The 16,599-nt window shown below is 34.4% G+C and overlaps 1 protein-coding gene across 1 annotated transcript in view; it reads left to right on the top strand.

Moving 5' to 3' along the window:
• RB1CC1 (RB1 inducible coiled-coil 1) overlaps positions 1 to 15,759 on the top strand; it is a 77,366-nt gene extending 61,607 nt beyond the window's left edge. The window contains exons 18-23 of the mRNA XM_014936967.1: positions 7,539 to 7,590; positions 8,566 to 8,613; positions 9,908 to 9,966; positions 10,797 to 10,924; positions 14,365 to 14,435; positions 14,781 to 15,759. Of these exons, the coding sequence (XP_014792453.1) occupies positions 7,539 to 7,590; positions 8,566 to 8,613; positions 9,908 to 9,966; positions 10,797 to 10,924; positions 14,365 to 14,435; positions 14,781 to 14,858 (436 nt within the window). The 3' untranslated portion in view covers positions 14,859 to 15,759. The remainder of the gene's footprint in view (positions 1 to 7,538; positions 7,591 to 8,565; positions 8,614 to 9,907; positions 9,967 to 10,796; positions 10,925 to 14,364; positions 14,436 to 14,780) is intronic.
• Positions 15,760 to 16,599: the final 840 nt, after the last annotated feature.

The following is a 16,599-nucleotide window of genomic DNA, read 5'->3' as shown; positions in this document are numbered from 1 at the left end:
TCCAGGGATGGGGCATCCACAACTTCCCTGGGCAACCTGTTCCAGTGCCTCACCATCCTCACTGGAAAGAATTTCTTTTTAATATCTAATCTAAATCTCCCCTCTTTTTGTTTAAACTATTACCCCTCTTGTTATCGCTACACTTCCTGGTAAAGAGTCTCTCCCCATCTCTCCTGTAGGTCCCCTTTAGGAACTGGAAGTTGCTATAAGGTCTCGGTTGGACTCGATGATCTCAGAGGTCCCTTCCAACCACTAAGATTCTGTGATTCTGTCTCCCTGTAGACCTTCCTCTTCTCCAGGGGAGGTTCAGGTTAGATACTAGGAAAAAAATTTACACTGAAAGGGTTATCAAGCATTGGAATGGGCTGCCCAGGGAAGGGGTTGAGGCACCATCCCTGGAGGTGTTCAGAAGACAGCCTGACATGGTGCTAGGGGATGTGGTTTAGTGATGTTTGGGTTTTTTTTTGTCAGAGTTAGGTTGATGGTTGGACTAGATGCTCTGGAAGGTCCCTTCCAACTTAGATCATTCTATGATAATAATAGAAATCTTATATAATACATTTTTTCACAAATGTTGCCTAACAAAGGGATTTCTCTATCCTGTTGTTTTTCAGTGGTGGTTCCTGATAACTCAAGCCAGAACTACTGCCTCAATGGTTGTTGATGCTTTCCTTTCTTTACAGTCATAACTACTGTTCTCCAGATTCTGCAACCCACAGTTTTGAGTTTCACATCTGGATTCCTTAGCATTAAATTTATTGCAGAATTGCTTTAAGTGATTGTTCTGGAGGCTTTGCATTTTGACATAATAAGAATCTTCAGGGAGTTGATGGTCATTGTTCCTCTTTTTACCACTTCCCATGCCTTCTGTTACATTAGAAGCATGAAAACAAAAACCTCCCCCCTCAGTAAAACTTCAAAATTGGAGCCAGTGTAGTACACTTAAAAATAGAATGCCCAAGAGTGAGATTTGGTGAGATGCTCATGATTAAAAAGTAGAATTGAAGATTAGTAATGACTGAATTGGAACACCATATTTATTAAATATTTCAGAAAAAATGTCTCAAAACGAACTTCTGACTTCTTGTGTGTTTACTTATTTCATGTATTCTGGGACTCTGTATATGCTGCAAAATTTAAAGCCTAAACATTTTCTTTTAAGTCCTCCCACTGAATCATCTGCTGAATCAAGCTTGGTTGCTGAACTTCAAGAGAAGCTTCAGGAAGAAAAAATGAAGTTCTTGGAGCAACTTGAAGAACAAGAGAAAAGAAAGAATGAAGAAATGCAGAACATTAGGACATCGCTCACTGCAGAGCAGCAGGTAAAACTGATTCTTTTCTATTACTTTTGCTCTAATGAGAATTACACGTTCTTTTGCTGTTTTGAAGTTATGGACTTTTTTTCTATGTACATTCTAAAATTGCACTATTATCTGGAGCCAGGATGTGATGGATTAATGGAATCCAATGCTAAGCAAAAAAAACAAAACACAAAACACACAAAAAAACCGCCCAAACCACCAAACCCCCCTGCCTTGTAATATCTGTGAACTGGACAGTATAGATTCAATATTTGCTTATTTGTTTTTTACTTTTGCTTATGTTATTAAAGTAGTGATGTAAATTTTTAATCCTTTAATCTGTTGAACTCCAGAAAGATACCAGATAAGTACTGTTTAACACGAAATTTATGGACAGCAAAAAATTAATTTTTTGAAATACTAATTGGTTTGGAATGCTGCTTAATGACTTTTAAACTTTATTAGCCTGGGCAGGTGATGTTTGAGGTTCAAAGCAAATGTCATATTTTACTTAATAAACTTATTACTATGTACTCCACACCTTGACACAAAATCATATTGCACTGGATTAATAATTATATATGTCTCCACACATTTTTTTTTCCTTTCAAAACATCTTGAATCTCTCAGATTTTATAGATCAGTCTTAAGTTCTTAAATTTAATCTCTCTTAGTAACAGCTATTATCTACAGCTTTGTTGCATTTAAATACTAAGAAAGGATTTTCTGTTTTAAGCACCTCTACTTACTTTAGTGATGGTGGGATCAAATAAGGACAAAGAGACAGCGTAGTGATCAGCCAGCTTGGTGAATGAAGGCTGTGAATCACTTGGGGCAGAGAGCAGAAAATTGCAGACAGAAAGAAGGAATATTTTTGAAGTTTTGGACTGCAGACACTAATGCTGCAGTGAGCCTCAGTATATCTAACTGAAATATTTTATACATAACATGAGTAATCATAAGATTTCTTTTTTCATCAGAATCTGCCTTAATAACCCATTTTCCTCAATATTTAATAATTTTCTTCATTCATGCAGCAGAGCATGGTAGGGAACGTTTGTTAACAGCAAATTCCAGTGAAAGATGGAACCTTTTGGTTTTGTTTCTGTTTTTTCTTTAAAAAAAAAGTAAAGTTGTATTGGAAGTGTTACTTATGTATGTGAAGCTTGTTTGAGAGTGGCAGTTGATAGTCATAGGTCATGACTGGATTGTAAAATTCACCAAAAAAAATGAAACTGTAATTTAAAATATCCTTTTAACAGATGATTTTTTGTTAGTGTTTGTCTGTCTCTTCAGCACAACTGTAAGAGTAGGAGGAGAGAGGGCTTAATGGTTGGTGGAAGGATTCAAGAAGCTGAGTGGTCAGGCTGATACAGAAGGATATGTTCAGTTATTCAAGCTAATTAGGATTCCTCTATAACTTCTGCTTTAATTGTTCACCTAGGAATTAGCACAGGATTTGAAATCTGTTTTTAATGCAGATTCCAGTATATTATTCTAGTGTATTAATAATTATGTTTTTCTTTTATGTTGCATGTAACATATCTTTATGCAGTGCAGTTTTTTCTCAGTAGCCATTTTAATCCTTAAAGAAACTGTTCTTATTACAAGACATGCAACTGTGGGACATTTATTGGAATATAAAGTATTGTGTTTAAAAAAAAAATTTACAAATTATTTTTTTATTTAATGATGATTTCTTTATAATTTTACTATGTGTATATTTGACTTGGGAACAGCAGGGATAAAAATGAAAAAAAAATGTTAGAGAGAAACCTCAAAATAAAATCTTCAGACAAATTATCTCGTCACTGAAACAATCTGTAAACAAGTTTGCTTCCTCATTTAATTATAATTTAGGAAATTGAAAGAAGCAATATCTTTGGGTACTTTATTGTTCTAGTGATGAATTTTGCATTACAAGAAATGTAATGCAGTACATCTCTTATTTCAGTAATACCTCTTTCTGTTTTCAGACCAACTTCAACACTGTTCTGGCAAGAGAGAAAATGAAAAAAGAAAACATAATTAATGATCTTAGTGACAAATTAAAAGTGCTAACACAACAGCAAGAAAAAGATAAGGGTAAGCAAAGTTCTAAAAAATTACTCATTTTCTAATAGGATAATTCTATTCAGTAGGGATTGGTTTTGATCCCTAGTGCTGCTGCTGTTAGAATTTTTTATTTACTTGTCATAGATTTGATTGAAACACTTTCCGAAGATCGAGCTCGCTTACTTGAAGAGAAGAAAAAGCTTGAAGAAGAAGTTAATAAACTGAGAAGTAGTAATTTTTCTCCATCAACCTACGCGGCAGCAGCTTCAGAGGTTTGTGGAGCCTGCGCAGCTGATGTTCCCACTGACACAGACAGACTGGTCTCTGACATTGCAGCTGAAGGGAGACTGGACTCTGCGATGGAAACCAGTATGATGGCTGTGCAGTAAGTGTGGGGCAGTGTAGCAGAAATACATGAAGCACGCTCCTGTTCTTTAAATGTGTGCTGTTGGGTGTTGTGAACTACAAATGAGCATGTTTAATGCTCCTTCGGCTTTGATGTTCCTGCTAAAAATATTCTTTTAAATGCACGCATACAATTGGGGTGTCAGTCATCAGAAACATGTTTTTGATGACTTAGAAGTATGCAACTTAAAGGTGAAGTTTTTGCCTTGCAATTATGAGATGAAAAAATAGACTTAAGTATATGAAATGTAAGTCAAAGAGGAGAGCAATTGCAATGGTGGCCTAGGATGAGCTGGGTGGCTGCATGTTACTGGCATATCTCTTAAACAATGGCTGGCTCTTGTTTAAAAATAAAAAAATTTCATTCTTGTTTGTGTACATGATGGCTGTAAGGTAGCATAATAACATTCCTTGAGGAAGAGGAATGGGCGATAGCTATACCTATTAGAAATTGGGCTAGTCCTCAGGATTCAAAACAAGTAATGGGACTGAGGTTGGTTAAGTGGCCTTGATGGATTGATGTTCTGTATTATTGGAGAGAAAGACAGGTATTCAGCATCCCTTTTTTTGTATAACCTCTGAATCATCAGTACTGTCAGCTGTGATGCACTGCTGACTTACTGAAAGCTGTGAGGGGACTGGGAAAAAACTGCAATGGTTTAAACCCTCGCTTGAGGAAAGCAGCTAGGGCAAGAAATTTATGTACTTCAAACTAAACTTTTCATGTAAAATCAGTTGTCTTGTGTTCGGATCTGGTTGATAATCTGAATTTATAACAGATTCAAATAATATCATGTTGATATTGCACATATTTAACTGTTTATCACCCTTTTTGTATGGAGGCTTAATTAAGCAGTAGCTAGTTTGCAGGTGGGTGTCTGCACCAATACTTGAAATACTGACATGATTATGAAGATCAGAATAGAGTTCTGTTGCCATCATCAGCTTCACTGTATTTTCTACTGCCCTACAATAGCCGTACTGTTGCCATCATCAGCTTCACTGTATTTTCTATTTTGGGTGCCCTGCAATAGCAGTACACTTTAGTATTGGCATGTAATGCCTTACCTGGTAACTGCAGAGTCTATGTGTAGAGCTACTAGACGGTGATCTGGTCTCAGTAGGTGATTAGGAAGTCTTCTGAACTTAATAATTCTGACTGGTACAAAGCTGTCCTGTTGGTTGTTGTCAGAAATCCAGCCTCCTGTGGATATATTTTCTTATTTCAATAATTAGTTCCATGAAAACCTACATCACGTTCCTTGACTCTTACTTTAAATGCACCTGAAGTAATTTTGTGAAGGTTTTTAATAGTGAAGACTGTCCAATGTCTCTTTTCCAAGAGACAAGGTTCTGATAATGCATGCAAATGTCCTATTTTTTTTGCAATTTTCTTAACAATTGTCATAGATTTCTCTTAACAAATAGAATGTTAGGCTTAAAAATTCTCTACTAAAATGAGCGCATTCTATTACATGTACTTTCTGACTATAATAAGAGAAAATGAATAGCACGTGAAATGAATGCATTAAAATAGGACTCATTATTAGAAAATACTCAGCTAGTATCATGCTCAGTTCAATGTGATAATCCATTCAGAGTAGGTTACTGGGAGAGAATTCTGGAAAAAAGGGTGAAGAAGTTTTGTCCAGGGCATTCCAATTGGTTTGTGGTTTTTTTTTTTTCCTTAACTCCAAATAAAACCTGGGGAAAACTAGAAAAAATTAAAAATCTACAGCATGATTATGTTTCTGCTGTAGCAGCTGAAGAGAAAACTGAAATAGTCACCACATAGTAGGTTTTACTAATTCATGAGAACTGTTCTTCATGCTAATGCATTCTACCTCCTTGTGGTGGAAGATTGCATGTCTTTTATTCTCTTGTACTAGGAACACTCATTTTAAGATCCTTTCCTACAATGTTTAAGGTGTTTAAGGAAATTTGGATTTGAATTGGAAGGCACTTCTAAATATTAGCAGTCACATGGATTGTTTTATTTTATGATTTTACACCTGTGGTAGTTTTTTAGTAGACTTTTAATACATCAGTTATGGTTGTATTGTTATTTCCTTTCTCCCAGATAGAATCCTTCCATAGACTAATTTGTGAAGTTGATAAATATCGTAGGCTGTGTCATGTTACTCTGAATAAACAGTGAGCCTGCTTTGTTCCAGTAATCTCAGTGCAATGAGGTGTTTTGGGAAGACAGATCTCGTCATCTTATTATAAAAATAAAATAAAATTCATACACTCTTATTTCTGAGACTTCTCGGAATAGTGTTTATGCTCCAGAACTCTACAGTGTAATGCTTGTTGTACTCATTTGCATGAAAAAAAGCTTAGAATCCCACACTTATTTCATTATACCCCTAATGTGATTAAGGGCTGCTTCTTGCTCATTAAGAACACTTACCTGAAGAAATTGGCTGCATCTTTGAATCACCCACTTGATACAGCTGGCAAATTTTTACTGTGGTGTGAAAGGAGAACACAGTAACTGACTGTGAGCTCCTGGTTAATTGCAACCCATGCATTCTCTCAGACTTCTGCTTACCTCTCACAGAAGTAAAGAACCTCACTGGGAAATATGCAAGTGGAATGAGGTTTTGCCAGAGAAGCAAAAGCAGAATTGTTAGATTTCCTTCCATTTGCTATAATCAGTGCCCATCACAACCAGTGCTGTCTAACCCAGAATAATACATACAGTGCACTAACTAACATGGAAGCAATGATGAAAACAGTTGTTGCTTACCAAGCTAAACTTGCACTGATAATCAAAAAAACCACTGAAATGCCCTATCTTTAGGAGGAGAACTGTTTCTTTCAGTAATTCTAGTCCTGAACTTTCACGGCAGGTTTACAAAAAACCTGAAAAGGTAAACCTGAGAACAAAAAACTTTGGCTCAATGTACTACAAGTCAGGTAATAAATAGGCAGAAATTATTACAGGTTTCTGTTGACTTCTTCCTATTACATGAGAGCTAAACAGCCTTTTAACAGAAATGAAGTAATGATTAGCATGGCTTAAATTAAATTTTCTTAGTTCTACTTGGCATTTTGCTTGGTTTTATAGCATGTTTTGTCAGACTGGATGAATGGACTACATGTCCAAAAACTTGTCCTTTTTTTTCCCCCCAATTGAATCAGTTTGGACTACAAAAGATACTGTTTCTTCCCTATTAACCTGCCTTTAAAAATACATTTTGGTTCTATTAGGAATTTCTCTCTGTGTTTTTAGGAGATTTCTTATTAGGATGTTGGCATTATCTTATCATGGCCCAGTGCTCAGTTTATCTCACAGATCAGCAAGAGGCAATTAGCAAGTTTACATTAGTATCTCTCTACTAGACAGTCCCAGGGCACAGAGCCTTTAAACTACAAAGATGAAGAAAATCTGATATTGTAGAGCTGAACCACAATATCAAGGGTTAACTGCTAAAGCATTTGAAGCTGTATTTTTCATCCTGATGTTTTAAAAATAATGCAAAATATGCATAAATGGTCCCATGTAACTTTATAAACAAAACAGTGACTGAAAATTCATTGGCTTGATGCAACAAAGAAGCTACTTGGGTTTAAAGAAAAAAACCCACAACAAACCAACCCCCAAAACCTGCCACAAATGTTAATGCTGATTCTCAAGGTGTCTTTTTGTGCTAGTAAAGCACAACTCTCATCACTGGGTGAACATGGAGGGGACGGGAAAGAGAATTTTTCATCATCAAAAATAATTATTTTTTTTTAAATTTTTAACCTATTTTCTTCTTTTTCTTTTAGTGAAAATGTCCATATGTCTGAAGAAAAGCAGAGGATAATGTTGCTGGAAAGAGTGAGTAGATTGTTTGTGAAGTTAAGCATTACAACTAAGTACTTAAACGTGTATGTGTGAAGTTGTCCTTTGGTCAGTTATATTCTGATGCAATATAGTATCTGTAAGGCTTATAAATGTAATTCCAGGGAATGGTTTTTTGTTGTACTCATTTCAGATCAGTATAATTTGTTGAAGTAATTTTATATAAGTATTAATGCATTATACTTAACTTAAAGTTTGTTTATTCTGTTTATATAGGCTTCAGTATGAATTGAGTCAGGTGCAATATTTCCTCTTAGGAGGCACAGGCCATTGCTCTAGGGAATTTCTGTAGCAAAAAAAATAATGTTTTGATTATTTTTTCAAATTAAGCCATCCAAAGCAGCTGGACAGCAATTAAGATTTATTTACATGTTTCTCTTGGAAATGGGTAATTTCTCTTCTTAGGCTGCTCCTACTCAGATCATTTTTAATTCTACCTGAGATGCACTATAATCTTGGCAATATTCCTTCTGTAAAAAGTGAAATAACACTTATGTGCTTAAAATGACAATTTTCTGAGGTCATGCTCCTACAGGCCAGAATTGCAAGTTTATACCTCACCCCCCTTGCTTCTCCCAAATACATACCTTAATTTTTGGTAGATGTTTCTCACTTGGAGTCCTTATATGCTTTATTCTGTCATCTGTTCACAAAGGATTTGTCATGGGTAGAAGCTACAGAATAGTAATACATTACATTTCTCTTGCTGTTCTATCAGTGAAATGTATTTCGGAGAAGGATGAGTATGGAGTTAAGTGTGGCATTGTGGTAATTGCTAGACTTCAATTTTTTTTTTAATGTGTCTTTGTTCTGAAGATGTTTTGATATTGTTTTAAAACTGAAAGCTATAGTAAATATCTATATTGTATAAGTCATGTGGTTCTGGTCACATTAAAACTTTTTTAAAAATGTTTATACCATATAAGTTAATTAGATAATATTTTATTTCAGACTTTGCAGTTGAAAGAAGAGGAAAATAAGAGATTAAATCAAAGATTGGTAAGTATTTGTGCAGTGTATGTTTTAAGTTTATGAAAAGAATAAGTCTACAAATTTCAGTTTGTTAAAATCTAAAAATGTGTTTTATTAGCTTCAAAAATGTTTTTGTTGCTAAGACAAGTGGCAACTAGGCAACTTGATAACCTTTCAGAGGTACCTCAACAGAGCAGTCTTTCAGGAAAGAAAAGTACAGTGGCAATAGGTCAAAATGTAGTCTCTAAAAAACAAAAAAAGTTGGTCTGAAGTTGGACTCCATAAATAAAACTGCTGAAAGTGTCATCAGAAGACTGACAACAGGAAATATGCTGTAGGTAATAATATTTGAGTTACAGCTGAAAAAATCATGTGTATATAGGTAATATAGATTTCAGAAGTGCTTATAAATGGTTCAGGAAGTAGGAACCTATGGAAAAATTCTGAGACCTCTCGTCAGAGTTGCTACAGGGCAATTATGAATTGTCTTCTGTAAGGAAGTTACCAAAGGGTAATGAAATGGACGTGTTTACATCAGATCAGCTTCTCTATCTACTTGCTTGGATGTGGGCTATGTATCGCTTAGTAGATATGAAGTAGTGTTGCCTATTTTCATTTCTTATTATCACAATTATTGTAGAAAGTGTATGTATGCTTATATTCATTTTTAGATCTAGTTATCCAATTAAAGTTGGTTCATGTGCCAGTATTAATTAATTTAAACAGATTTAAAGGTAAATACTGTGCCTATAGGAGATATGCAAGGTTTTGGACATAATTCTTAATGGAGCCTTTGTTTGTTCTTAGTAAATTTGACTCGTTTTATTCCAGGGAGTCCTTAGTAAAACTGGGAGACCATATCAAGTTCAAAATCCATAGTTTAATTGCAAGAAACGTATTTAACCTCCAATGTTTTGCCTTTTGGACAATGCCAGTGGCTTCTGTGTGAGAGTACACAGCTGTGTCATAGCTCTTGGCATGCTCAGAGCAAATCTTCACTGGCACTGATCTAGAAAGCGCTTTTCAGTTTAAAATAATGAGGGAGAAGTCGATTATGTAAGAAATTTCGAAAGAAAGGGTAGCTATTTAATTAAAAAAAAAAAGAGACAAAGGCCCAAACAAACAAAAACCAACCAACCCTGCTACAGAACAGGATGACAGAAAGGTGTGCTGTTTTCCTGAGTGAATATAAGATCTGCAAGAATAGACTGTTTGAAATCAATAATAAATGATTTATTTTGTCTTAACCATACTGTTACCTGCAATGTACATTTCATCATAGCTTGCCAATACTTGATAGCTTTTCTGTTTTTTTATATAGATGTCCCAGAGCATGTCGTCAGTATCCTCGAGACATTCTGAAAAAATAGCAATTAGAGAGTAAGTACATGTTGATTTTCATATAAACAGATGGATATGCATTCAATAATAAGTATATAGTTAAAGAATGTCACAGTTTTTATGTTCTTGCTGTGTGCTAAAAAAATATATAGATCATCTCTATAGTTTAGCTGTCAGTTATTGACTACCTCCCCATCCCCAGAGTAATAGTAATACTTATTTGTAGAGCCCTCTCATAGTATAAAGCTTCATTTATATCTATTTTAGACTTCATTTCATTTATGGGTAAATAGTACATTTACAACACATTTGCACTGTGAAGCAGAAGTTGGAGACAGAAAAAGTTGTTGGAGTTCTGTTACTGAAACTTGGCATGGGAACTTTGTGGCTGCTTCTGTTATTCTGGTGTCAGAAAGAAACAGATTTCTAAGATTGAATAGCTACATAAATGTTTTGCTGTATTATTCCATGTTCAAATTGACTTCAGTTTAAAATATCAAAAGAGTGTTTGTAAACACTAGTACAGAGATCATTAACATAAGCATTGGTGAATAAAATAATATAAAATTGAAATGTTAGTAGGTAAAAGCAAAGCTGTCATTTCTTCTGAAAACAATAATTTGAGCTGATGTATGTAGAAAAACATTTCAAAACCAATTTTTAAAAGGTAGAATTTCTGTTGACTTCAGAAAATATAAAATGTATATGAGCTGGTGTAGCAAGTAGAAACATCTGTGCTGCTGTTCAGCTAAATCTCAGCCTGTGCAGTACTTTAAAAAAAATTGGTAGTGTAATTAATGTAGCTTTAAACTTCTATAGTTTTCTTTTCAGTTAAAGTTCCTTGATTTTATTTATTTTTCCCCCCCCAGTTTTCAGGTTGGCGATTTGGTTCTCATCATCTTGGATGAAAGGCATGACAACTATGTATTGTTTACTGTTAGTCCAACCTTGTATTTCTTGCACTCAGAGTCTCTTGCTGCACTGGATCTCAAACCAGGTGAGTGTGGTAAGTGTCAGATTACTTCCAATTATTATCTCCTCCTATAAGTAACACTCTAAACTTTCTAATGCTTAAGTGAGTTTATAAATATGTATGTGGTAAATGAGAAGCATGTAATATAGATAACTATCGGCTATCTTTGTAGCTTTCGTTATTTGTGCTAAAGCTAAGCATTTTTCATGGCTGAACATTTTAAATAAAAAATTATATGGATATTAATGTCTTGGAAAAATAGGGAAAAATACCTGCATCTTCAAAGTAAGCTGTTAAAAAAAAAAAAACACCACAAAACCAAACCAAAAAACCCCCAACCCTAGAGAAAATGCCAATTTTGTACACACCCAGTGTATGTTAATATGTCTATGGGGAAAATATTCCCGTCAGGCCAATTACCTATTCAGTGGCATGAATAATAATGTCTAACTGTGTAGGTCTTAGAAATATTTTTATCTGGATTTACATTTTCAGTGTCTTTTTCTGATGGGGAAAGTTAAGACAAAACTCAAGGTAACACTTCTGTCAAAACTACATATTAATTCTTTTTTAAATAGCTGATTTTATTACGTGCTTTGAAGATTCTTGGGATAAAATTTGTTTTCTCTGTAGCTTGACTTCTGCAAAGTGACTGGAATTTATGAATCCAAATACGTATCTGAAATAAAATGTAGGCCATAGTATATGGGGGTTTGCAAACAATGTTTTTGCTGATAAAGTTTTTCCACCCAATTTAAGCATGACTTAGAAGATTTCAGAGAACAGTTTCTGTATGTTTTGCTTATGTTCAGGTTGATGGCGCATTGGCTTTTTTCCTCCCTTAGCCAACAAATAACCTGAAGATTATTTTTGGCAGCTATGTAAACTTGGTTAAGTTGATGTACTACTCTTTTTTTTTTTTTTTTTTTAAGAGGAAAAATAACAATACTTTGCACTAAACTATGTCCTACATTAAATTTGTATAAACATCTTTAAACTATCACACCTAGTATTTTTTGCAAATCTACCTGTGCTCCCAACTTTGCAGAAATGTCTAAGAATGTTTTATATTAATTCTAATTTATCAGTAGAAGTTTCTGTATGGTATTGCAGTTGATGGCGCATTGGCTTTTTTCCTCCCTTAATCTTCAGGTTATTTGTTGGCTGTTTTTGGCAGCTATGTAAACTTAGTTAAATTGATGTACTACTCTTTTTTTTTTTATGAGGAAAAACAACAATACTTTGCACTAAACTGTCCTACGTTAAATTTGTATAAACTTCTTTAAACTGTCACACCTAGTATTTTTTGCAAATCCACCCGTGCTCCCAGCTTTGCAGAAATGTCTAAGAATATTTTATATTAATTCTAGTGTATCAATAGAAGTTTCTATAGTTATTGCATGTCAGAAGCTGTCAACTTACTCTGAGCAGAGTCATGGATTTCAGTTATGGTGAAAGATGATAGCTCTGAAATAATTGTGTAGTCTCCAGAAGACTACCAAGCTCCATCTGCATTCTGAGACTGCTGAAGAAGAATCTGTCCCCTATGTGTTTACAGGAAGAACTCCTATCTTACTTAATTCAGAATCTATTATGTCTATTATGGCATTAGTAGCGCATGCATAACTATGTGATATATGATTTATTTCCTTGTTATTGGTTTACATATATAAGGTAGAAGACATGTCAGTCTGTAGATTACGCTAGTACACAAGGCATTAGTAGCGCATGCATAACTATGTGATACATGATTTATTTCCTTGTTATTGGTTACATATATCAGGTAGAAGACATGTCAGTCTGTAGATGACACCAGTACACAATTCACTGACCTGTCTGTTTTCAAATGGACTTGGCTTGCTCCATTGCTTACTACTTGCTAACTGGTTAGTCTTGAATCTGAGAGAACTTCACATAAAGCAAACACGAAGACTTAACCATTTACTTTAGGAAATTGGTGTGGACCTAGCTACTGGTAATTATTGTTTCAAGGGCTGCCAAAATGTTGCATCTAAATCATAGAATCATAGAATCGTCTAGGTTGGAAGAGACCCTTGGGATCATCGAGTCCAACCATCTACCCTACTCTACAAAGTCATCCCCTACACCATGTCCCTTAGCACTGCATCTAAATGGCCCTTTTGTACCAAGAGGTATATATCAAGTTTTTAATCTTGTATAGAACCAACTGCAGTATTAAGTGTCAGGGATTTAGCTATTGTAGGGTGTCTCTGTCTCCATTAAAAGCATTTAGAATGCTGTGACAATGCTGAAATTGTTGAGGACTTCATGGTTTCTGTGTTGTCCCTTGTCTTCATGATATGGAGGTTTTCATCTGCAAATGTAAGGAGAACAACTTGCATATTTCTATCTTTGTTAGATCAACAGAGTCTCTCAGGCAAGCAAATTCAAAAATGGTTTTCATCTGCAAATGTAAGGAAATCAACTTGCATATTTCTATCTTTGTTAGATCAATGGAGTCTCTCAGGCAAGCGAATTCAAAAATGCTTATGTTTTTTTGTAATCTAAATATTAGTTGTAGAACATTCAGATGGGATATAAATACTTTACACTGATTTGTAGGAGTGTGGAGTAGAGCAGAATCTACTCCATTGTCAGTAGCCAAATCAATCTTGAAGGGTAAGATTAAATTTTCAAACTCCGGTTCTTGAGTGACTCATGTTCTACTCACTGGAATATCTCATAAATGGTCGTGCTTAGAAAAGCATTGATTTTCAGTGTTATGCAGAGCATATGTGAGCTGTTCCTTCCGTCTGTTTTGATGTTTTCTTCATGCCGTGATTAGTGATAGTTAGAAAAGAGCAAAGCAAGTAAAATGGATATAATTTCCTAGGGTATGAGACAAACACGCATTTCCTTACTGTTACGAAATGGGTACAAGATGCAAGTTTATGTCCACTTGTTGCTCTTTTGATATGTCAGTTTATTATGGAGGTTTTTTCCGTTTCTCCTTTTTGAGCAGTATTGGGTACGCTGAGGACTACAACCAAAACTAGTAGACTTGTAGGGCTTTAAAATTATTATTTATGAATAACTAATTTCCATCACTAATACAGAAAAATAAGCAAATGTTTCAGTAGAAGTAGTGATAATAGCTGAGTAAAGAAGACTTTCTCTCCTTTGAAGTAGTCAAGCTTTGTTGATGAGAAAAATTTTGAATCTTTAAATTAATTTCAGTTTGAATGTGCTCTTGTTTCTTCTAATGTTAGCTTTTAAAACAAAATCTAAACTACAAAATCAAATTTTTTGTTTGAAAACATCGGTGACCTGTCTTGATACCTGAACTCATTTAATTTTTGTTAATTTCTTTTTGAAAGGGTTTTTTTTTTTAGTAACTTCTGCTTTCAGTGGGATTATTTTAGCAAATAAGCTTTAACCATATTGAATATAATATGCTGTTACCCATGGGTGATTATCTAAAATAATAAATATTGTCTTTTTAGCTTCAGGTGCATCTAGGAGACCTTGGGTGCTAGGAAAAGTGATGGAAAAGGAATATTGCCAGGCAAAAAAGGTAAGGAAATAGCAATGGAGTATCATCTGATAAAATGAATAAATCAGTTTTAATACTTGTAACAATTGTGAAAAGTTCTCTCTGCATAATAAGTGAGACGAAAATTAACCTCGGTTCTGCCATTCCTGCTCTGGTTTTAGTCAGTGAATGTCAAGAGAAGGGAAAGTAGAAAAACTAATAACTCAGCAGTGGGTTGGGTAGTTGTGTCCATTCTGCCCAGAACCTTGCCAGGCTCCACAGGGTCTCACAAATGCTGAGGGGTGGGAATCAGTTTCTGCTTAAAAATAGAAAAATGGGAGAATAACCCCACATTTCTAATCTAATTTATTTTTTTTTTCTTTGTAGGCACAAAACAGATTTAAAGTTCCTTTGGGTACAAAATTCTACAGAGTGAAAGCAGTACCGTGGAACAAGAAAGTATAACACAACAAAGTTTTAGTTCATTCTGTCTCCATTCTTTTTTGACTTGTCCTTCAGTGCTCGTTCATCGCTCCAAATACCAGGCCATCTTTTTATACTGAGGTCATGTGACAAGATACGTCATTGATGTACTGCTTTTACTTTTTAACAGGTCACATTTTAGAAACAAGAATTTCATCAAAAACTCTGGCCCTAACTGTTCCAGTTTTTTTACCCAGATAACTTTAGGAGTGTGGACCAAATGAGTTCATTTTCTCAAAGGGCAACCACATGGAACATGGTTTGTTAAGCCATGTTAATTGCCTGTTAAATATACATTAGCTTGTATTTAGATGTTAAATGTTAGTTACCATTATTACCAGCATACGTCCTTTTGTGAAATCATTATCAAAGTACTTGCACTCTTTAACAGATTCTTTATATGTGTAAAATTCATCAACTATTTAAAGAGGAGTGTTCATTGCATGCAGATAATCATATAATTTTTCTTCAACATGAGTTTGCCTCAGTAGATGAATAAAAATAACTACTGCAACTTGTTTCATTACATGAAAATGCTCTTTAATGTTAAAAAAAAAAACTTGTAATTTGATAGACTGATTTTGAAAATCAGTCACAGTTAGATCTGCAATCTTCAAAAGCACTTTCGATGGATTGATCACACAGATTCTGAAGGGAAGAAGTCTGTGCCGTTTGTTCAAAGTGAAGCACTTGTTCTTCCCAACGAAACAGAAATCTTGTATTAATCTGTTTAGAAAAATCATATTGATGAAATTGTATTTCATGGTTGAGTTTCAGGAAAAAACTCATTGTACATTAACCATACAAGAGTCATTTAAGTAACAAATTATTGTAATTGTAAAAGACATGTAGAATTTTAAAACAATAAAGATTTGAAACTGTATGTGTTTGAAGTATTTGTGTGCCTTTTAAATACTATCTATAATATTTATTTCATGTTAATCTGTTGTAGCTTCTCTCTGATTCCTCCAGCAGTTTCATTACGTAGAAATACCTAAATTTTCTACGAAAGGCATTAATATTCAACAACATTCAGGAATTAGAAGAATTATCTTGGAACGATAAAAAATAATTGAAGTAGACAGAAATTAATTTTGTCGGCATATTAAATGGATACATGACTTTTTCAAAATAGTTATATTGGCTACGCATTAGAAATGTAGTCTAATTTATTTTATTTTTTTAATAACAGGGTAAAAAGATGTACTTTACATGTGTAGCCAATGGAAGGTGAAATTCTGGATTCAACTATAAGCTTATGTCTAGGACTTAATCCATAGAGTTATTCAACTGTGATTTATCTTCAGAAGGTGTGGAGAGGAGGAGGAAAAGAGATTAAGAAATGATCACATGAAAATGTCAATGTTTCTGCCCATATGTTGCAAATAATATTCCTCCAGACTAACCAGTCCACTTGAATCCCCAGAAACATCTGTATATGCTTTATTTAAAATTTTGTTCCATCGCAATTTGAAGTTCAGATTTTTATGAAATGCATGGGCTTGTAATTGTATCACACCTTTGATGAAATAAATCTAAGACAGTTGATCTCTGGAAAACAGAATGTCATTTTGTCAAGTTGCATTCTTACCCGATTGTCAAGTTTGCGAGTTGATGTACTGACTTCTTTTTTTTTTTTTTTTTTTTTAAAACTGTCATTTCCAATTAAAAAAAGCAAAACACTGTTCCACTGGAAAATTTCCAGCTAGCTAGAGAGAGAAAT

This window comes from Calidris pugnax, unplaced genomic scaffold, assembly GCF_001431845.1.
Source record: "Calidris pugnax isolate Ruff unplaced genomic scaffold, ASM143184v1 scaffold51, whole genome shotgun sequence".
NCBI classification, from domain to species: Eukaryota; Metazoa; Chordata; class Aves; order Charadriiformes; family Scolopacidae; genus Calidris; species Calidris pugnax.
This window is presented reverse-complemented; position numbering and strand designations above follow the sequence as displayed.